This window comes from Malaclemys terrapin, chromosome 7 (assembly GCF_027887155.1).
Source record: "Malaclemys terrapin pileata isolate rMalTer1 chromosome 7, rMalTer1.hap1, whole genome shotgun sequence".
In the NCBI taxonomy this organism is placed as follows: Eukaryota; Metazoa; Chordata; order Testudines; family Emydidae; genus Malaclemys; species Malaclemys terrapin.
This window is the reverse complement of record NC_071511.1, coordinates 60,496,988-60,520,064: the sequence shown is the minus strand read 5'-3', so window position 1 is coordinate 60,520,064 and position 23,077 is coordinate 60,496,988. Positions and strand designations below refer to the sequence as shown.

Here is a 23,077-nt window from a genome sequence, read left to right as displayed (position 1 = left end):
AGCCCATTGCTTCTTGTTCTATCCTTAGAGGCTAAGGTAAACAAGTTTTCTCCCTCCTCCTTATGACACCCTTTTAGATACCTGAAAACTGTTATCATGTCCCCTCTCAGTCTTCTCTTTTCCAAACTAAACAAACCCAATTCTTTCAGCCTTCCTTCATAGGTCATGTTCTCAAGACCTTTAATCATTCTTGTTGCTCTTCTCTGGACCCTCTCCAATTTCTCCACATCTTTCTTGAAATGCGGTGCCCAGAACTGAACACAATACTCCATCTGAGGCCTAACCAGCGCAAAGTAGAGCAGAAGAATGACTTCTCGTGTCTTGCTCACAACACATCTGTTAATATATCCAAGAATCATGTTTGCTTTTTTTGCAACAGCATCACACTGTTGACTCATATTTAGCTTGTGGTCCACTATAACCCCTAGATCCCTTTCTGCTGTACTCCTTCCTAGACAGTCTCTTCCCATTCTGTATGTGTGAAACTGATTTTTCCTTCCTAAGTGGAGCACTTTGCATTTGTCTTTGTTAAACTTCATCCTGTTTACCTCAGACCATTTCTCCAATTTGTCCAGATCATTTTGAATTATGACCCTGTCCTCCAAAGCAGTTGCAATCCCTCCCAGTTTGGTATCATCCGCAAACTTAATAAGCGTACTTTCTATGCCAATATCTAAGTCGTTAATGAAGATATTGAACAGAGCCGGTCCCAAAACAGACCCCTGCGGAACCACACTTGTTATGCCTTTCCAGCAGGATTGGGAACCATTAATAACAACTCTCTGAGTACGGTTATCCAGCCAGTTATGCACCCACCTTATAGTAGCCCCATCTAAATTGTATTTGCCTAGTTTATCGATAAGAATATCATGCGAGACCATATCAAATGCCTTACTAAAGTCTAGATATACCACATCCACAGCTTCTCCCTTATCCACAAGACTTGTTATCCTATCAAAGAAATCTATCAGATTGGTTTGACACAATTTATTCTTTACAAATCCATGCTGGCTATTCCTTACCACCTTCCAAGTGTTTGCAGATGATTTCCTTAATTACTTGCTCCATTATCTTCCCTGACACAGAAGTTAAACTAACTGGTCTGTAGTTTCCTAGGTTGTTTTTATTTCCCTTTTTATAGATGGGCACTAAATTTGCCCTTTTCCAGTCTTCTGGAATCTCTCCCATCTCCCATGATTTTCCAAAGATAATAGCTAGAGGCTCAGATACCTCCTCTATTAGCTCCTTGAGGACCTAGGGTCTGGCTCCCTTGTCTAGAACAGATGCTTCCAGTTTGGCCAATTAAGAGGGGCTATAAAAGCACCTGGGGCTATAAAAAGCCAGGCAGTCAGTAAGGAAGGGGGAGCAGGAACAGCAGTAAGTTCCCTTGGAGAGGCTGCCACAGTCCCCTGGGAGGAGGGGCAGTGAAGAAAAGGGCCTCTGGGAGAGAGCCCTGGGAGGCAGTGCTCAGTCAATAGAGTATTGCAGTGAGCCCTAAGCAGGAAGGACAGAGAAGCAGAGGGGAAAACCCCCAGGGAGCCGAGGACATGCCCATGTTGTTTTCCTCTCTGTTTGGAAAATAAAACTGTGCCTAGGAAGAAACTCTGGGAGTGGCCGTGGGTGTTCCGGGGACCTTGCTGTGCCCACGATGAGATAACCTGAGCCTGATTTTCAGAGGGGCTGAGTGCTACAGCTTCCAGTGACTTTAACTGGAAACAAGAATAGTCAGTACCTGTGAAAGTCAAGCCCAGGCTCTCAAGTTGGGCTCCCAAAGAACCCAAAGTGAGATGCTAATTTTGGTAACTTGGGCCCCCTTTTTAATGGCTGCCACTGGAGACAAAACTGCTGAGAGAGGTTAAGTCCTGTGGTTGATTCATAGCCCATAAGCTGCATCATATGATGAGTGGAACTGGAGAAAGTCAGATTTCAGCAGGGAACTAGTTTGGTGTGGCATCAGCAGCTCAGGAATTTAAGCCAGGGCCAGGCAGCTTCCATACAAACTCTAGCACCTTGGCATGTAACACTGGCCTCTCTACACACTCAGCGTAGATCTCTTTCCTACAACTCTGCCTGCCCCACCACTCATTGCCAATGAAACAAGCTGTACCTGTCTTCCTCAGGATCTTGGCTTGCTTCCTCAGCTGAGTCAGCAGCTGGCCCAAGAGCCCAGAGTCTCTGAATATGTCAGTGAAGAGCAAGTCCCTCTTGGTGATGCTGTGAAGGCACCGCAGAGCAACTATGGTGCAGGACAGCACCAAGTTCTCCTTTATCAAACATTCAACCTTCTTCAGGATTTCATGGGGGATGTAGGACAGTTCTAGCACCACTGATTCCACCAGCTGGAAGAACTGTATCTGAACCAGGTGTGGTTTGAGGGGGATGATGTCAGTGAACTGGGAGATGGGCTGTAGCGTCCATTCCAGGAAGAAGAAGTTCATTGTGTCCCAGGCCCACAGGGTTTTTATAGCCAGTAAGATTCTCCTACAGAGGTGCAGGTCGCTGGTTTTCTGGAAGATGGACTGCAACACCTGAAAAGCCTGGAGGTTTTTCACTGTCATTCCTGAGAAATAGAAATCAAGCCAGATCATTTTAACCACATTTATCTCAAGCCCAATACAGATGCCCTATTTGCACTATTAAGGCATATCTAAGAGCACAAGTCAGACACAGATGCAATCTTAGCAAGTATTGGAGCATAGGGGAACAGGGGAAAAGTGGGAACACCCCTCTCCTGATCATCCTCAGAACCCAGAACTGTGCAGGGGTGACCCACATCATAACTTATGCAGTACCCCAACTCCCCTGAGCCATGTGGGCTTGGGGAAGAAAAATTTCCAGGGAGGAGCCGGCCCCAGGGGCCAGAGAAACTGAAGTTGGCAGAAGCAGGCACAAGAGCAGCCTCAGTGAGTACCGCAGAAAGGACTGGCAGGCATGGCGGATGCCATGAAAGTGTTTTCTACAGGTCTGACTCCAGACATTCTCTGTCCTGTGCAGACTTGCTGTTTGCTCCTGGCCCCTCCTGCCTTCTAATTCCCAGTCTCTGCAACTCGGTCTCACTCCACCTCCCCTCCATAGCCTCTTTTCCCTTGCCCTGTCCCACTCCCTCCCTCCCCTGGCCTCTGAGCTTAGCTAGACCCCTCCCAACCAAATCCCACTCCACAAAATTTAAACAAAAATAAAAATAGTGATGCCAGCATGGTGCTAGGAAACCATCCCACTGATCCCACTGTAGGTTCTACCCCTTCCTCCACGCTGGGCATGTCTTGTCTATTTAGACTGTAAGCTGTTCAGATCAGGGACTTTGTGCGTGGTCCACAGGCAGTACCAAATTACTAATCAGAACAGGTTAAAAACTGCATTTAGAGACAATAGAAATGTTTTGAATGGAAAATCCTCATTGCAAAGCTACCCTTTTCTTACGTCAGCATTTTTTTATGAAAAATTGTTGGTTTGCTAAGTTTTCATCAAATGTTCCATGTATCCTTTTAGGCCCGGCATCTTGCAAACACTTACACATCTGCATAAGTCCCCACTGGGATGCCTTGGGGCAGTACAATTAAGACTTAGAAATAAGAACGTTTTCAAAAGTGATTTTTTTAAACAGTCCCACTATGTGACTATGTTGATAGAATGATTTTTTTAAAGAAATATTGTAAATGATTTTGAACATTTACATGATATTTTGCCCATTTGCCAGCCAGCTGTACTGACTGCGTTATCCATGCCATGTGGGTTATGGCACCTCTCCATTGCAGCTGGCAGTGTGAATGGCAGCTTGTGTAGATGTACCCATGCTAGCTGTACTCTAGTTAGCTTGCTAAAAATAAAAGTGAGGATACAGTGCCCGGGCTTCAGCACCGGCTGCACAAGCATGTACGTACCCCGGGGGCGTCAGGCGGGCCTGTGCAACCCACGCTGAATCCCACATCACACAGTTCTCACTTCTATTTTTAGCAAACTAGCAGCCATTAAACCAGGCATGAGCTGCCATTCATACCCCTGGTCACAATGTAGATGTAACCTTAGCACTGCAGGTGCACACATGCGATAATGTACATTTTCTTCTCTGTCATGCACATGCTGTGCATAATGATTTATTTTCCCATGCTAAGCCCACACTAATATTTGTATGTGTATATACAGTACCAGAGGATTGTGTCTGTTCAAAATCAAAGTGCGGTAGCTGAGGATGTGTAATGTTGCCAGAAACTTTCAGTTCAGTTTTCCCACAGACTGTGAGGCAAGTCAGTAGATCCAGCACCTCTTCGACATGGTGGTCTCCTTCACTGTGCGGAGATCCCTCCCACCTAAAAACAAAGGCCGGGGTATGTAGTCATATGCTTGTGGCTCAGTAATATTTACAATAACCAGGTCCTTTTATGAACCCATTCTACAGGGACACCAGATACTGAAGTAACAATTTCTCACTTTTCTCCCTCCCCCCGGATCCTTCCACCACAGTACTCTGTTATGCTTTCTGTTGCACTGATTGGACGACTGATTGAACTGAATTGCTCTCCAGACAATCTGACAGTTTGACTAACTCCACAGTTGGATCAGGGGAAGAACTACAAACTGAACCAGATAATTAAAGGGATGAGGTCAATAAGCGACTGCAAGAGACTAGCCAATATTGAAATTAAGTCCCATTACATGTACCACTAGAAGTGCAATCCACAGCACCAGTTGGAAAAAGGGAAAATTTTCACCAAAATATATCCTGTTTTTTTGGGTCAAAATTAACAAATTTATAATTAAAAAAAATCAAAATTCAGAATATTTCAGACAGCTCTAGAGATCCCACTCAGAATGTTAGCCCTGTACTTAAAAATAAAATAAAAAAGGAAACACAATTAGCAAAATATAAACCATAAACATATATAATTCTTTAGTTTCTACAAAACTGCCTGAGATTTACAGACCCATGGGCCCACCGGAAGGGGAAGACATTGTTTAATCTGAGATGTATGCTATCCATATGGGATTAGACACATGGATAGTGCATTGAAGTATCTGTTAAACCATAGGCTGGTTCCAAACATCTCCCAGATTTGCAGTAGCTTAGATCAAAGGGAGAAAGAGCAAGTGGTGAAAAGCAGTCAGCCATATATCATCTCGTTATGTCCAGTGCTCTTATGATTGGGACTAGTGCAATCTTTCTCCTCAAACCTATTTGTGCACAGGTATGTTTGCCAGAACAAGCTATCATTAGGAATTAGAAAATCCTCAGGGAATAAAAGACCATCTTTTCCCCTTCTAGGGTTTTCAATGGGGGGTAGGGGAGAGCTGGTTGTGACACTGGCAGGCCGGGTGGCAGCTCTTGCCAAGGCTGCAGGCATTAGCTAAGAACAGACAAACTCATAGCTGGAGACCAGACCAGGTCACTTATGTATTAGTGTTGCGCAAAATAGGTATTGGTTTTATAAGAATGTATTTAGTGTTTAGACTCTATAGAACATTCATAAGTGGCCACACGTATTAATATTATTTGTAATGTTTGTATGTCATGCTGTAAGGAAATATGTAAGTTTTGCTTTATAACATTGAAAATGTTTGCTCTAAACTTGTGAACTCAGATGGGAAGAGTGTTTCCCCCTGCCTGTCCAAAAGAACTATCAAAATCAGACAAGTCATCAAGGAATATCGCAATACAAAGGATTGGTTAATGGTCCCATCACCCTTTGGAAATGCTAGGTGCAAGGAAGCTCGTCATATAGACTTGGGGGCTGAGTGAAGGAAATAAAAACAGACATACAGGAAATCTCCCAGGGTCAGAGACAGCAAACTGAAGCCAGAGATCCCCAGGGGTTACTTCCTGGGTCTATCCTGAAAGACTCTTTGAATTGACAGATCACTACAACACTGTCACTCTTAGGATTTAGATTGCAACTCATTTGTGTGTATCTGTGATGCATGGCTAGAAAGGATTAAACATCCTGCAAAATAAATTACTCAAATTTGACCCTTAAAGACATGTGACACGTGGGAAGGTAATGGTTGTGTTTTGTGTATTTACATATGTATGAGTATGTATTACAATGTAATCAACAATCCCTGTCTGTGCTGTATTCTGATAATTCAGAGATCAAAAGAACATCCTAAAATTTAAATAAATTGTAAACATGGGAGATCTCTGTATTCATCTCTCTTTGAAATGTATAGAAAATCATCTGTGAATAGAGGAGGAACAAGCCAATGGCCTTATGTTAATTTGTATAGCTAAGTCATCCTAAATTACCTTTGTTCCCCGAGGAACTTCAACTTGTCAAAAAGAACATAACATTTTATAAAAGATCCTTGGGTCCTGATTCTGTCATCTCAGATCTGCTTAAGCTTCATCAGGGGAAGTTGAGTCGCAAGACTGAGATCCCAGCTATGCTGATACACCCTGAATACGTCTGCCCCATTCTTTGCAGTTCACCCTAATTGAATGCAGTTCACCACAGTATGTTTGCTTGCTTTAACCTCAAATAACTCTCATTTCTTTTTCCTAATTAATAAACCTTTAGATAGTTTATTATGGGATTGAATACAAGCGTTGCCTTTGTGTAAGATCTAGGGTACCAACTGATGTGGGGTAAGTGACTGGTCTCTTGGGACTGGAAACTAACTGAATAGTGTGTGATTTTTGGTGTATGTGACTATTTGTCACTAAGTCCAGCTTGCTTGCATGGCGAGAAACTGAGAGTCTCAGGGGCTGTCTGTGACTCCATGGTGAGACTATTACAATGCTCCAGGAGTTCACCTTTGTTACTGGCTCGGTGAAATCTAACTACAGGACACACCAGTGGTTTGAGGTATCTGTCTGTTTTTGACAGTCTGCTTTGAGGTAGGCGTTCACGGTCATGAGCCAGTCCAGACAGCATGACACTGGTGTCTGGTTTTAAGAGAAAAAAGCGGGAAATGGGACCTGGAAGATTTGTCCGTACCCACAGAACAGGTTCAGGATATCAGCATACAGGAAGCTCGCTCACTGAAAGAATGGGGAAAGGGTGGGAGGCCTGCCTGTCAATCCCGGTTTGGCAAAGAATGCTGGGAAGGGAAGGAGTCTGGAGCCCTATAAAATGCAGGTTTTTCTGCCTCTCAGGGCTAGTGTGTGCTTTTCTGCTGGTAGAGCTCAGTCAGTTAAGAAGGTGAAAAAATTGCCCCCCTAACCAATTTAGCTAGGTTGGCAAAAGCCCTACTATAGACGTAGTTATTTTATTTGGGGAACTGGTACAAGTTATAGAACCAGAACTCTTCTGGAGAGTTACCTGGAATAGCTGTATTTCTGGAGCAGACAAGGCCTTCACTAGTGCGCGGGTATGGGAGGGGGAGGGAGGAGAGGCTGGCAGCTATGATGGAAACTATGCTGGATGGTAAAGTCTGGAGGGACTCTCTTAACTTGAGGACTATACCTGTGGGAACAAGACTGCTCAATGCTTTTGGGGAAACTGGTTCACAGTTATTCCATGGCTGTTGATGTAGTAAACTCAGGGTCTTAATAAAGAGTGCAATAATAGTGGAAATAGCAGACAAAACTGCTTTGTGTTTTGACCCAAGATTAGAGGCGGGCAAATGATGGATATTTTTGGTTTTGTGGAAATTCTGAAGCAATTTTTCTTTTTTTTTTTTTTAAGTAATATCCATGGAGCCCATTTTAAACAAAAAATTGTTTCAGGTCGAAATAAACATTTCTTTCAACCTGAAACAAAACACTTTGTTTCAATTTTGAGCCTTTTTTTTTTTTTACATTTTTAAATTGTAAAAGAAGAGAGAGAAATTTAAAAGAAAAATTCATCTTGAACAGAAAAATCAAAATGTATCATAAATGTTGATGACATTTTCATTTTTTTTTTTCAGAATTTTTTTTAAAAAGGTTTTATCCTGACAAACAATTTGGCAAAATCAACGTTTTGTGAAATGTTTTAGTGTTGCATTTTTCACCAAAAACAGTTTTGGTCAAAAAATGTTGCCCAGCTCTACCCAGGGTAACCCATGGGTCTTGTCCAGGTATGAGCATATTAATCCTAGACATGCACATTAGATTTAGCTTTTTACTTAGAGATCTGCTCCATCAGGTGAAATGCTTCCTCTGGATAAAGAGTTCATGACCAGGGGAGCCTTTCTGAGCAAAGTAGGTCCGGTTGAGGTCTCTCCTGATATTATCCATATACTAGTGTTTGATGAACAAAACCTGGTCTGGGTCTCAATTTAGGTAATTCCCTAACCCACCCCTACTCTAACTTCTTTAGTTGGCACTTCCCCTTGTGGTTTCAAAGGGAGAAGTTATGCTGTGGTTCCGCTCTTTAAACAGCAGTGCGGTGTTGTTAGTGGTTTGCTAAATGAGACCCTTTGTTACCAGCACCTCAGTGCTTCACCTGCCCACTATGTTACCTGGATCTTTCTAAAATGCAATTGAAATTTTAAAACAAGCCATCACCACCTCTGAAAATTATATTTAATTAGACCCATGCTTTATCATCCCCTAGAAACCCAGTGAAAACTCCATACTCACCTAAGTAAAATTTTTACCAGGAGCTGGTATCCATCATTATTTTCAAACTCCGAAAGCAAAGCTGAGGAGATAGGATAGGAATCCTTCACAAAACACAGGATGATGCTAACTGCCTCACACATGTCAGAAGCCGGCAAGGTGTCAGCCAACTTGAATAGATTCTGAATGGCTATCTTAATGCAGTCCGCAGCTGTGAATAAATGACAGCACATGTTTAGTATTGACAGCCTGATGTTACAAACAACTGCAAAATCACAGACAAAATGTAACAACATGCTTGAAATTACATTTTCCAATCAAACGGGGCAGTTAATTCCTCTTTTTGCTGGAGAAGAGATTTGGGGAGGTAGGGGGCAGAATACAGGAATACACTGCTGGCTTAAGAGATTAGAGTAAAAATTAAAAAAAAAAAAAATTTGTTCCTCAACTCCCATTAAATTTCTGTGTTTGACCCACAGAAACGCAAGCAGCTTTATGAACATAAACCTGCCCCCAATGAAATCTACATACCGTGAGTCCAGCCCTTTTGATACATGGTAAATGGATGATGGATAATTAGATTATCTTGTATTAAGATGATAACATATTCTCAGATAGAGATTAATAGTTTTGCACAATGAGGAAGAGGATACATTTTGCTCTGAAGCTACCATTGTTGAGTGGTCTTTTCCATTTAGTCTAGTAGCCCAGCTTCCAAGTGTGGTCATGCTGGCAATTCTTAGACAACTCTTACTACACAAGGACCTGATCTCACAAGTGGCGTGAATGAAAAAAACAGGTTTGGGGACTTTTGCATAAAAAATAAAACACATTTACACCCTGTGAGGAGGTTCTGATGGCAGAATGTTGATTATAAATTATCCTGATTGTTTTTTTCTTTTGCAGGGTGGAGATAAGTAATCTTTGCATTTTTTTAAAGATGAAAACACCCCTAATATAATGGAAAATTCCCTCTAGGAAGAAGCCAAACTATCACTGGCAATCAATCAGTATTCCCCAATGCACTGGGCACTGCAGCTGACAAAAGTCCAGCAAGGTGCCATGCAAATATCAGGGGAGCAATATTTAGAATGCTGGGGAACCCCAGAGAAGCAAATTGACTCTGGGGTCATGTGACTTGTAACTCTTTAATGTATCTCTTGGCTTGAGTATCTTTGGTGGAAGTGGGACAGGGATGACATGCTGCTGCCTGTAACTTTCTGTTCTATGCATAAATAAAGGACTTCAGTTCTCAGGTTCCCACCAGCACTAAATTGAGCTCTAGTCTAGAAGTTCATGCATTTTCAAGTGATTGACTCTTGGGGGAATGTAGAAATGAAACCTAGCCAAGTGCGATTTTTCTTGGAAGAATTCATTCCACGGGTGCTCAGGAAAAACCAAACCTTGTAGGTACATGATGGCAGTTTTGGTCTGGGCCTTTGAAATTGTCCGAAGTACACGGCCTGTGGGTGCTTTCCACGAAAGGTTGCACTGGTCCCAGAGTGAGGCCGTCGCTATAATTAGAGACTGAAGCTCGGCAGCTGACAGAAGTTCCTCTAAACCTTGTTCCTCCCTGTATAAGTTGAGCATTGTCTGGAAAAGAAAATTGGTTGTAATGCAAATTAAATGCAGAATTCTGGGAAGCGTATTAGGGCTCCATAGGCTTGAATATATCAGGTCAAATCTGACCCTATATTAGTGGATGCAGTTCCACTGAAAACAAAAGCAGCTGAATACTTTATGCTGTGTAACTAGTTACTGCTATGGCCCCTATCGCCATAACATCAGAGCCTCTCCCAAGTATCTAACCATCAGAACAAGAAGATCTGTCCTCATTCCCAGCCTGCAAATGTAACATTATTAGTTTATAGTTCAGGTGTGTAGGGGGCCATGCAGGTGTAAAAATTGGAGGGAAAGATAAGTTGATGGAATGAGATTTGCATTCACTTCTGTAACTAGCCAGTTCCAGGGTCATTCTTATCTCTTGCAGCAGGGAGTTCCACAGCTTGGTCCCAGCTCCAGTGGAAGGTCAGTCTCTTACTATCAGTGGTCTCTGCTTGTTGGTTGACAGTGTCATTGTTCTGGTGGAACTCTCATAGACCTCATGGCTGGAAGCAAAAGTGATCCCTCAAGAAATGTCTTCTGCCCAGTAGAACCCCTCCTTAGTTTTAATATGTAAATCTGTCCTGCACCTACACAATCCCTTGTTGCACCTTCAAGTACCTAAGAATAGTTATCCCTTCCTTAATCACATTTAGTAAGGATCTGTGGCCCAATACTTAATACAGGATAGATGACATCTTTCTACCTTCTCCCTGCCCTTGCTTGTACCTTATATGCAGCTCACTGCTGGTTCTAAGCCAAGCACATAGAACGCCAAAGGCAGACACATAATAAATATAATGTATTACATTACAGGAGGTCCAAGGTACAGACCTGGTCTCCTCCCATTTGCTTCCATGGGAATTAAGGCCATTTGGCATTTTGCAGAATTAGGCCCTATTTTGTGGGCTGGTCAGAAGATATCACTCAGACCCCTCGCAATTGTCAGCACTGTCATGTGCTTTACTGTCACTTAGATTTCTAAACAATATCTGAGATTTTCAAAGCAAACATTTACCTTCAGTGGGGGCTGTGTGTTTATGTTGGCATTGGAAATCTCAGCCAATGTGCATAGGGGAGAAATGAACCAGCATGGTAATTCAGTGTAACACAAAACTCTGGGCTAGCCTGTGCCAGCAACACACAACGGACACAATGAAGTACCACTCCAGAGGGAGCCTTTGGATTTCTCTTCTGGCCCATTGAGAAATTTTACTGCTCACACCCTTTAATCGCTCATGAAGGAGGGGTCCAAACTGTACTTATGGAAAAGCCCTATTGAATTTGATGGTGATTAAACCAATTGGGCTCCATGGACATTACTCAAACTCTATAGAATCTAACAGACAGTGAGATCCTTTCTCTAGAGCTGTTAAGACAATCTACAGAATGTCAGGGAACAATAGCCCTTGTTCTAGAATTCTATAGGATGGCTTAAAAATTCTATGGAAAGTTACCATTCTCTGTTAAGTTCCATGGTCTTTTTCAAAAGGACTGAATAGGCTGTTCAGGAATCTTGGCTTCTTCCCTACTCTCTCTCTCACCACCTTAGTGAGTTCAGGCAACCAATGACTCCTGCAGGTGTGATTTCCAGTCCTGGACTCCCACCAGATCAAAGCTACTCACATGCTACCCAACAGCTGTTGGATTTCATCTCCCTCTCCCCCCAAATGCCTAGAACAGAGGTGGGCAAACTACGGCCCACGGGACCGTCCTGCCTAGCTTGTGAGCTCCCGGCCAGGTAGGCTAGCCCCCTGACTCTCCCCGCTCCAACACAGCCATGTTGCTGCCGCACAGGCAGTGCTCTGGGCGGCGGGGTTGCATGCTCCTGTCGAGCAGCGCAGCGGCGTGGCTGGCTCTGGCCGGGTGGCGCGGCTGCCAGACTTGCTGTTCTGAGTGGCATGGTAAGGGGGCCAGAGCCAAGGGGTTGGATAAGGGGCAGGGGGTCCCAAGGGGCAGTCAGGGGATGGGGGGGAGGGGTTGGATAAGCGTGGGAGTCCCGGGGGGGGCCTGTCAGGGGGCGGGAGTATGGATAGAGGTCAGAGGACAGGGATAGGGGTCCCGGGGGGCCTGTCAAGGGGCGGAGGTGTGGATAGGGGTCAAAGCAGTCAGGGGACTGGAAGCAGGGGGGTTGGATAGGGGGTGGGGTCCTGGGGGTGGTTAGGAGCGGAGGGTCCCAGGAGGGGGCGGTTAGGGGACAAAGAGCAGGAGGGGTTAGATGGGTCAGGGGTTCTGAGGGGGGCAGTCAGGGGGCGGGAAGTGGGAGGGGTCGGATGGGGCGGGGGCCAGGCTGTTTGGGGAGGCACAGCCTTCCCTATCCAGCCCTCCATACAGTTTTGCAACCCCAATGTGGACTTTGGGCCAAAAAGTTTGCCTACCCCTAGCCTAGAATATGGTTCCCATGGGTTTCATGGTACAACCATGCAGCCTGCTGAGTTCTGGGACAGCCAACAGTACACTTATATCACTGCAGTCAAAAGCAAATCTAAACAAGACTAAAACAGTACCCTTTTTCAGGAAATGAAAGACAAGATGGGTGAGGTAATATCTCTTATTCAGGGCTGGAATACCCAATAGGCAGACTAAGAACGTGCTTAGGGCACCAGCAAAGCAGGGGGCATCAAAAAAAATGAGATTTTTTTTTTAATTTGATATTTGATATTTCAAAAAAAGCATTGAAGTAGTCATCATGGGAAAAATCAGAACTTTGTTAGACTTCCTTACACTCCACTACACACACTTCCCCTGATTTTCTGTTCTCTTTTTATTACTTATCCCCACCTAAATCAGGGGGGAGTCCTACTAACCTAGATCGAAATAATGCGAGGAAATCAGAGACTGTAACTGATCATCCTACTCCTGGTGGTAAAACAGACATTGTTCTAGAAGGTGTGGATGGGTCAGAGACTGAACCTGCTCATGCTATAAATAATAGGAGAAAAGACCCTGGTATGTGGATTGATTTCAGTACCGATGATGTAGCTTACTGGGTAGATTGTGGACCAAATGACTGTCAACACCGCCCTGGGCCATTTGAGAAATCAAGTCAGACTTTTACCAATGGCAAACAAACAAGATATTGCCCACAAAAAAATATTTTTCGGCATGAAAGCGAATGGTGAGAAATACACTCGAGAATGGTTATTGTATTCACCATCAACAGGGTCTGTGTACTGTTTTGTTTGCAAACTTTTTGCATATAAACCTTCAACATCCCAGTTTGCTGCAGATGTATTTAGTGACTGGTGGAATACTGTTTTAATTGAACAACATGAAAATAGCACTACTCACAGAGATTCAATGTTGACATATTTAAATCGAAGACAGGGCTTTGGATTGACACAAAAATTGGAAGAACAAATTAAAGGGGAGCATGAATACAGGCAACATGTCTTGCAGCGTGATATAGCTGTTATTCAAACATTAGCTGAACGTGGTCTGCTTTTCCGGGGATCAAATGACACATTCGGATCATTGCAGAATGGAAATTTCTTGGGATTGTTGGAGCTTGTGGCTCAGTTTGATCCATTTTTTAGCAGGCCATATCTCAAAATATGGGAATGCTGGCAAAGGTAACCCATCATACTTATCCAAGACAATATGTGATGAACTCAGTGATCTAATGAGTGACAAAGTTCGTTCAGCTATTGTGGATGAAATAAGTACTGCTGGGTACTTCAGTTTATCTGTCGAGTCTACACCTGATCTTTCACATATTGATCAATTGAGTATTGTACTAAGATATGTGTCTCCCACAGATGGAAAACCAGTTGAACGATTTATAACATTCCTCAATTTGATAAGCCACACTGGCGAAGAAATGGCAAATCAAGCACTGCATTATCTGTGCCAAGTTTGCAAAATAGATTTCTCAAAGTGCAGAGGTCAATCTTATGACAATGCTGCCAACATGTCAGGGCATTATTAAGGAATGCAGAAGAAGCTTTTAGAACAGAACAAATGTGCCATATTCATACTATGCTGCACACTCTCTCAATTTTGTTGGCCGCAGTGCTGTTGATTGTTGTCCAGTGGCAGTAAGGTTTTTCTCAACAGTCCAGTTACTTTATACATTTTTCTCTGCCTCAACACACCAATGGGCAGTTCTTAAAACATATTTGGGCATATGGATGCATTAGAAAGTATAGTTGAAGACCAATCACAAAAGGGAGAAACTATACGAGACGTAGAAAACATTGCAAACAAGATGTAAAAACTAGAGTTTGTATTCATGTTGACCATGTGGAATGAAATTTTACAACACTTTTACCACACAAGTCAAGATCTCCAAGAAAAAGAATTGGATTTGAAAACATGTGCAGATCTCTGTCAATCATTAGCAGACCACTTACACACTTTGAGGAATGATTTTGAAAGATTTGAAGACATATCAAAAGATATCTTGCCTGATACTAACTACAAAGAAGCCCAGTCCCACAAGCGAATCAGGAAAAAAACAAGCGAATGATAGCAGTGCAACAGAAACAGCATTGAATCCTAGAGACAAATGTCACGTATCTACTTACTACGCTATAATTGATACACTTGAAGCTCATATGAAGAGGAGAGTTGAAGTGTACAAAGAAGTATCAAGTAGATTTTCTTCTCTAAACTATATGGACTTATCTGACGAACAATATTCACAAAGTTCCCAAAAGCTAGTTGACTCATACCCTGTTGACTTGAACATGAATCTCTGTGGAGAAGTACGGCAGTTCCACTGTTATATGTGTGCAAAGTTTAATGAAACAGGAAAAATGAAATTCAGTCACATTGATCTTCATGACACAATATTGAAAGATGGAACACAATGTGTATTTCTAAATGTAGAGATCGCACTACGTATTTTTCTAACATTGATGATTACTAACTGCTCCGCAGAACACTCTTTTTCTCAGCTGAAAAGAATAAAAAACCCTCAGAGAACAACAGAGTGTCAGGACAGACTTGATTCACTTTCTCTATCGTGTATGGAAGCAGACATGCTTCCTCGAGTCAGCTTCGATGAACTTATCCAGAATTTTGCAATCAGAAAATCTAGAAAGAAGCTATTTTAATTTCAGCATACATGTAAGTTTTGTGTCATTTTGAAAAATAAAATTTTATTTTACAATATAGTATTGTTTTTATTTTGAATTACATATGGGGGGGCACCATAATCTTTTCAGTGCTTAGGGCCTCTAAAGGTCTTAATCCGGCCCTGCTGTTATTGGACCAATTTCTCTTGGTGGACAAGAGAGGGACAAGCTCTAGTAGCTCAAAAGCTTGTCTCAGTCTCTTCCGTCAACAGAAGTTGGTCCAATTACAGATATTACCTCACCCATCTTGTCTCTCTCATTTCCTAGGACCACTACAGCTACTACAACTGTGCAAACTTTTTTTTTTAGGAAACTCATGCAACTTAACAAGCAGACTCTGACACAGAGCTGCTCAGAACTTCCCATGCAGCACATTTCCCAAGGAGAAATGTGGCTTCAGCCAAAGCAACGTTTTTCACAGGAATGGGTCAATTCTGATGAAAAACTTTGGATTTTCCTATGGGAAATATCAGCATGAAGACTCGTTTTGAGCTGATATGTAGAAACACATGTTTGTTTCAACTTAAAATGTCACATTGTTTTTAAAAAACAAAACAAACTGACATTTTAAGTCAAAATGTCGATTCGAAAGAAAAATGTTCATTTCAAGCTGGTTCAAAACATGGGAAAACTGAAAATTTTGGACAGAAAAGTTTCAGGCTAGTATTGGAAAGAACAGCACAATCCACGCATGTCTGGTTTAGCATGATAAACTGATAAACTCCATCCCAAAGTCTGAATGAGCACCAGCATCCATTCCTCTTCCAGGGTCCCTGAGTGCTCAAAACCAAGGAGTACTAGAGGGGATCCCTTACCTGAACAAACATCTCCTGAACTTGCTCGTCCTCCTCCCTTGTCCCTCCATCACTGCTTTTCCCCAAAGGAAAGGTGAAGAAAAGGTACAGGCACTGCATCAGAGCGACCGGAAGGCCGGATTTGATGATGTTCCACAGTGTCCCCTGAATAGAAAAAACATCACACACAATGACTATTGTACTTCTCCCTGAGTTTCTATCCATTCACCCTGCAGCCTCGGGACTCCTGCATCCTATCCCTGCTGTCACTCAAAAGTCCTAGACAGTGTGCATCATAGTGACAAGATCATGTAGCTGGGCAGTACCTGCTATGAGGCAGCAGGCATCCTGACTGGACCTCCTACAAGCTACCTGATTAGGCTGTCCATCTTCTATGTTTATGGTGCCTCTGAGCCTATACAGACACCTGAAATGTCCTGCACTAGGAAGTCTGTAGTGGAGTCATGCAAGGGATCCAACCCGCAGTCTGACTAGCAGCTCATATCAGTGTCTGCCTCATCTTTAGCCACTGGGAACAGACTATAGCAACTGAGATCTGTGATGCTAAGTCAGGAGCAGCATGTATGCAGTTTAGCAGAGGACTGTGATGACTGCATGTTTGCAACCTGCTGAGTCATTGCACATACATTTTAGAAAAAGCATGATTAAAAGTAAGAGGCAACCTTTCCAAGAGACTTGACTTTTCTGGCACTAACAAATTAATTTCCTCCCTTCTCCAGAAAGTCCTTGTACTAACTAATCAACCGCAGGAATGAGGAAGTAACAGTGTGGCTGCTTCAGCTTACAGGGAAGTGATCAGAAACAAGCTAAGTAGAGGAGGGGTTGGGTAGTGTACAAAGCTTAAAGACATCTTGTGCTACATGAAATATCAAACTTTTAAACTGTATGAAGATCTCACTGCAACTATCACACCGTGCCTCTGCCAATAAAATAGTCTAAAGGGCCTCTCTCAGTTACATAGATAATGTTCTTTAACAGCTGTGTGTAAGATTTAATTTCATATATTTGGATGAAAAGACACCTGTCTGGGCTGCATGGACATCAACTGTCACATGGCTCTTTTCATAGGAAACAGGCTTTGCAATGGAACCCTGGGCCAGATTTTCTCCCTCCCCTGTTGTTGTGCAGTGCTGCTGCCGACATCCTCCACTCCAGAGGTGGCTGCATTCCAGTGCTGCTGTATGTAGACAGCTTGTAAAGTGCTTTAGGATTCTTCAGGGTAAAAGGGTGCAGACTCCAAGCATGTCTGCAGCAGATCGCTAGTTCCCTGCTCAGGTCTCCCCTAGGTGTATAGCTTGGAATAATAGAGCAGGACTGAAGCCGATTCAGGGGAACTGAGCAAAAACAGCTGCCTGGCAGGCAGAGTGGGGCAGAACTCCCCTGTCTTTTCACTGAAGGCCAGTTTGTAACCCACATTGGGCATCTTATCTTTGATTTTATGCTTGGGGAGTAACGTTTTGTTATAACCTCTGCAGATTAATGCTCAAGGATAAAGCCTTGGAGACAATACTCACTTACTGAAAACTGGGGGTTCTGTTACTGGAGCGGCTGCCTCACTCCTCTAGCTCCCGGGCCTTTGCAGGGAGAAGGTGCACTTTTGCTTTCTCTTACCGAGTCAGTCTGTGAGAGGAGGTACACCGATCTCAGAAGCACGCAGCCATCTTCCTCTTCCCCTTTCAGCTGCAGCAACTGCCCCACGGCCAGCCGAGCATCCTCTATCATCACAACAGTAGACTTCAGTTCCATTAAGGAAGCTGACAACATTGTACTGAGGAACTCTTAGTGAACTGGGTGAAACTAGCGAAGCTACATTAACTAAGGGCATGACCCAAAGCCCACTGATGTCAGTGGAAGGACTTTAATAGGCTTTGGATGGGGCACCAAGTGCGCAGTTAGGCAATGCAAATTAGTTGGTTCATGGAGTTTACAATCTCCCCTGGCAATGCCAGCATAGTTCATAAGCTCTGCCAACCAAATAGTTCAAGGAATTTACAGTGGACACTGGGAAAGCAATGCAAGGCTCATGATCTTTTGTTTTTATTTTTAAGACAGAACAAACATTTAAGAAATAAAATGCTAAGAGTTATTACAATCGTCGCCAGGTAGATCAGAAAACCGGGAATGCAAATGGTTCAAAGCAAGTTAACTTGGCACAGATGGGGCCAGGGCCACAGCTGGTGTAAATCAGTGATGCTCTATTGAAGTCAATGCCAGTTTAAACCAGCTAAAGATCCGACTTAGTATTTTCTATTGCTGTTTCCCCACCTTTCCTTAAATGCATAGCATAATACATTACAGCTCATGGTTAAATTTGGCTCACAAAACACACAGGATTGAGCACATCCCAGGCCATGTGCCCTCTGGCTATTACCTGCAGGTTTGCCGTTTAGCTTCTTCTTGATTTCTTTGGTCAGAAGTTTGGAAACCTCACTTGCTAAAAATTGAATGTTCGGGAAAGAGACTATCCCAGCAGACTCTTCCCAGGCCTGAAATACAGAAAATGGGAACAACTGTTTAAGTGTTGCTGATGCAGGATGTCTGTGTGGATGGAGAAGCACTTGGACCCAGTGAGGAGAGCTGAAATTGACCAAACCAGGGTTTTTAGCCAATCCCACCAGGATAACTCCTCAAGCAACATTTGCCAGACTGAAACTGCAGGACTCTGAAGTTGGAAACAAGATTCAAGAACATACTTTGAATAATGTAAGGAACCGGTGAGCATGTGCATACACCACTGCTCCCTACTGGATAGAACTGGAATTGCTCAACTATTTCTCATAGGTCCTATACTGCTCACTGCCAACAGTATTTGTAATTTGTGTTGAGTAGCACCCAAAACGCACTAGCCATTTTCCAAACACATAAGACACATTCCCTGCTCTGGGGAGTTTACATTTAGAACTGTTTGAAAAATTTTGAACAAAACATTTGCCTATTGGAAAATGGGATTTCAGTTAAGTCTTCCAAAGGAAGAGCGAGATTTTTGGTGGCATTTTCTGTTGAGAAAATCTAAATAAAACATTTTGTGTCCGTCAAAGTCCTAGGCACTCTGTCAGCTCAGGCACAAAGAAACCACAGAGGGATCCAGGACTACAACTCCCATGAGGCACTGTATGGGCTCATCCACAGAGAGGTCACAGCAGGAGCCAGTACTACAACTCCCATGAGGCACTGCAGCAGGGCAGATTGACTCAGAGATAATGTTCACCCAAAACAAAATGTTGAGTTTCAGGTTGACAGACTGAAATGTTTTGATTCAGGAACATCGACATTTTGTTTGGATTGAAACCAGCAAAACTCGACATTTCCAGATCAAAAGGTTTTTTGGAAGGTTTCAACATTTCAACCCTGTCCCAATTTGGGATGAAAACAAATGCTGAAATATCAGAATTTCCTGCAGGATGGAAATGCTGTTTTTCAACCAGCTCTGCTTACAGTCTACAAGGAAACAAAACAAAGGGCAGGGAAAGGGACAGGACAACTGTTCTCCTCTGGCTCATTAGGTTATAGGTTGTGCTCTTGGACTAGGAGCTTGAGTTTGAGGTCCCTTATGTCTATGAAGTTCAGAGGTCATAGTAGGCAGAAGAGCAGCAATTGAAATTCCTAGCTGGGTAGGGTTTAGCTACAATAATGTAAAACGAGAGGATCTCACACTTCATTGCAGCTGAGCCATATGCCCTGCCGGGCCCTCACCCCCCAGTGTGAACAGTTCCCTCACTCAAACACTCTGGTCAGAAAATTTTCCTGGAAGTCAGGCTTTTCCGGTTTTCCCAATTCTCACCAAAATCAATAGGATGCCTAGAACTTACCACTCCATGCTGGAACCCATGCAGGATATCATCAAACAATTACAATCTATACTCAGTGGGGACCCCATCCTGAAAGAAATCTTTCCTGAACCCCCTCTTCTGGCCTTCAAACAACCTCACTAAGCTCCTCATCAGAAGGAAGCTCCCCACACACCAACTGAAAGTGGCACCAGAACCTGCCAGAACAACAGATGCAAAACCTGCAGACTTATCTCTAGTGCTACAATGCTCAACATCCCCAAAACATGCCTTTCAAGATCCATAGATCCTACACATGCATGTGGTGTATCTCATCCAGTGCACTAAATGCCACAACAACAACTATGTGGGTGAAACCAGACAATCACTATGTTCTCAAATTAACTCACACAGGGAAGAGACAAAAAGACCACATCACCTGTGGGTGAACACTTATCACGAAACGATCACTCTGTATCTGACCTTTCAATCCTCATTGCTAAAGGAAACCAACACAACACTTTAAAAAGAAAAGCCTAGGAGCTTCAATTCATAACTTTGCTAGACACTAAAAATCCTGGTCTTAATAAAGATGCTGGATTTATGGTTTAATACAATAATGTGTAACCCACTAATCCCCTTTTCCCCCCTATAATTACAGGGGAACAGTGGTGGGCAAACTTTTCTAGTCATGCTCCCCCTTACCATTCACAGCATTTGTCATGACTCCCCTCCATTACCTGTAATATGAAATTGTGGTTTTTTGCAAGTTGGTGGAAGGAACTAAAAATTTATTTTTATTACTAAATTTATAAGAGTAGGTAAAGGTTATTAGGAAGTAGTAAACACAAAGTGTCACAAACTGCAAATGCATTAAAACAAAATTCAAATTAAAAAAAAAGTAACCACTCATATTAACTGTTCCTTCTTCAGTGAAAGGGATGGGCCTGCATTTCTGAGACAATAACATTCATTCTCGGCTTTATCTCAGAAACTGCTACTCTGAGATTACTATCCACCTGCAGTCGTGAGCCCTGTTTGGGCTTGATTGCCACCAGATTGGCAAAGGTACTCTCACATAGGTATGTGGACGGGAATGGCAAGAGCACTTCCATGGCAATTGCGGAGAGTCCTGGGTACTCCTTTTTCAGAGAGCCAAAAGCTTCTCAGAGCTTTTCCTTTGAATTCCATCGACTGGGTGAGATCACTTGACAACTCTGACTCCATTTCTTGTTCTGCAAGAGGAAGATGTGTAGCTGCAAAACCTGTGCAAAAAGGGTTTATAATCCAATCCACCTCCTCTGCTGGCAATCCATGAAACTTCTCCGATAACTCGAGGGAGATTTTTCAGGTGTTTGGAAACAACTTCATCAGTCTGTTTGCGGTCAAGTTGAAATTCTGCTGTGAATTCACTGAGGTGATGCAAACTGTCTGCATTTCCTTCTTCATATTTCTCTCTCCACAGAGTGAATTTCTTCAGGAATGCAGAAATCTTGTCACCAAGATGATGTGGTTATTTCCTTGGAGTGAAGAGTTGAGATGATTTAAGTTCTCAGAAATGTCTATGAGATAGCAAAGAATCAAGAACCAGTGCAGGGTTGTGTTCCAACAGGAAGAGATGGAGTTCATCCTTGAGAGACTGACAACACAGCAAAGCACCTTCCCTTGAGACAACCATCTGACTTCCACATGCAGAAGGATGCCCATTTAATTGCACAGAACAGAAAATAGCTGGCTTTTTAAAGGTCTTGCTTTTACAAAATTCACAAGTTGCACTGCATCATTCAAAACCTTGTTTGCTTCGGGTTCTAGTTTTTTAACAGCCAGAGCCTCACAGTGTATCATGCAATGCGTGAATTTAACATAGGGAGCAATGCCGAGTACTTTCCCTATGAAGCCCTTCTTGGGACCCAACATCACAGCTCTGCCATCAGTACACATGCCAATGCAATTAGACCTTGACAGGCCATGTGCTCTGAAGAATTCATTCACAAGACTGAAGATGTCTTCTCCCATAGTTTGCCCATCAAGTCATTTGCAGAACAGCAAAGCTTCCAGAATTTCCTCCTCATAGCAATACCTAACACACACAATGAACAGAGCCAAATTCACAATATGAATGCTCTCATCAAGTTCTATGGCAAATTTTGTGCTTTGTTTAACTCTAGTCAAAAGTTGCAATTTGATAGCTTCAGAAAGTTAATTGATCCACTGGCTCACTGTATCCTATAACAAAGGAATAAATTTCAAAGTTTCACCATATCTATCTTCATGCATTATTTGACACATCTTTACGCAGCTGGTAATACTATTGCCTCACCAATGGTGTGCGGCTTCATTGACTTAGCAATCAAATATGCTACTTCCAGGGATGCTTTCAGAGCTTTTAATGGCACAGTCACTTGTTTTTTCATCATGTCTCTTTGACCGCTCAATACCTTAGCATGGCTTTTGAAAAAAATTAACATCTTTATTTGCGTGTTCAGAATGGTTCATAATTGTGGGGGGAGGATGTAAGCAGGGTCTGAATGAATTCTCCCCTAACAGCTAGCTGGGAGAGAGAGAGAGACTTCAGGAACAAACTGTATTTACATGAACACACCTACTCTGCATAGATATCCAGCAGATGTCGCTCAAAGTGATCAAGTTGCTGGCGCTACAAATCACTTTAGTATTGAATGCAGGGGTAGTGAAATGTTATCAATGTTGTTGTCTTTATTGTATGAATAAAGGGGAGCAGAACTGTGCTTAACCTGTCCCAAATGAGGGGGTCACCCTCAACTGAAAGGACCTCGTTAAGCCAGAGCCTCGAATGCCAGAGCCCTGTGAAAGTACAAGGGGTGGGAAGAAGTGTCCCAACCAGGAGATGTGGATTCTCCCTAAGAGTCTCATATCTGGTTTAACCTGTTCCTCCCCATTGCTCAACAATAGAGCTATATGGGCTCTGTTAGGAGTCTTTTTGTTATTTTAAGTGTTTAAAAGAGCTGACAATCACTTGTGGTAGGACAGTGTCCCTGCCCAGTCTAAGAGCTAAAAATCACTAGGAGCTGGGTGGAATCTCAAGAGACTGACCTGCAGAGGTCACAGCAGAGACGCAGATGGCAGAAGGTTACCAATGAGTGGAATGGTGCTGGTGAGACAATGAGCGGCACGTTGGCTGGCAGGGCAGCTGGCAGAGAGGAACCACAGCTGGTGGGGCAGCCAGCCAGAGCAAGTGCTTATTGGCAGAGCAAGCAAGGTGCCTTCTTCCCCAGGTGGGAGGTGAACTCACACAGCTGCACCTCTGAACTCTGAGTCCTCACTGACCAAGGACAACCACTGTGAGTGGAGTCTGGTGAG

At 43.1% G+C, this 23,077-nt stretch overlaps 1 protein-coding gene across 3 annotated transcripts in view; it reads right to left on the bottom strand.

Moving 5' to 3' along the window:
* Positions 1 to 23,077, bottom strand: part of WDFY4 (WDFY family member 4) — a 238,334-nt gene that overhangs the window by 194,786 nt on the left and 20,471 nt on the right. For all 3 annotated transcript variants that reach the window (XM_054035180.1, XM_054035179.1, XM_054035178.1), the window contains exons 3-9: positions 18,343 to 18,457; positions 17,583 to 17,686; positions 15,972 to 16,115; positions 9,880 to 10,069; positions 8,498 to 8,687; positions 4,147 to 4,307; positions 2,108 to 2,560 (exon numbers count right to left, since the gene is read on the bottom strand). In XM_054035180.1, the coding sequence (XP_053891155.1) occupies positions 2,108 to 2,560; positions 4,147 to 4,307; positions 8,498 to 8,687; positions 9,880 to 10,069; positions 15,972 to 16,115; positions 17,583 to 17,686; positions 18,343 to 18,457 (1,357 nt within the window). The remainder of the gene's footprint in view (positions 1 to 2,107; positions 2,561 to 4,146; positions 4,308 to 8,497; positions 8,688 to 9,879; positions 10,070 to 15,971; positions 16,116 to 17,582; positions 17,687 to 18,342; positions 18,458 to 23,077) is intronic.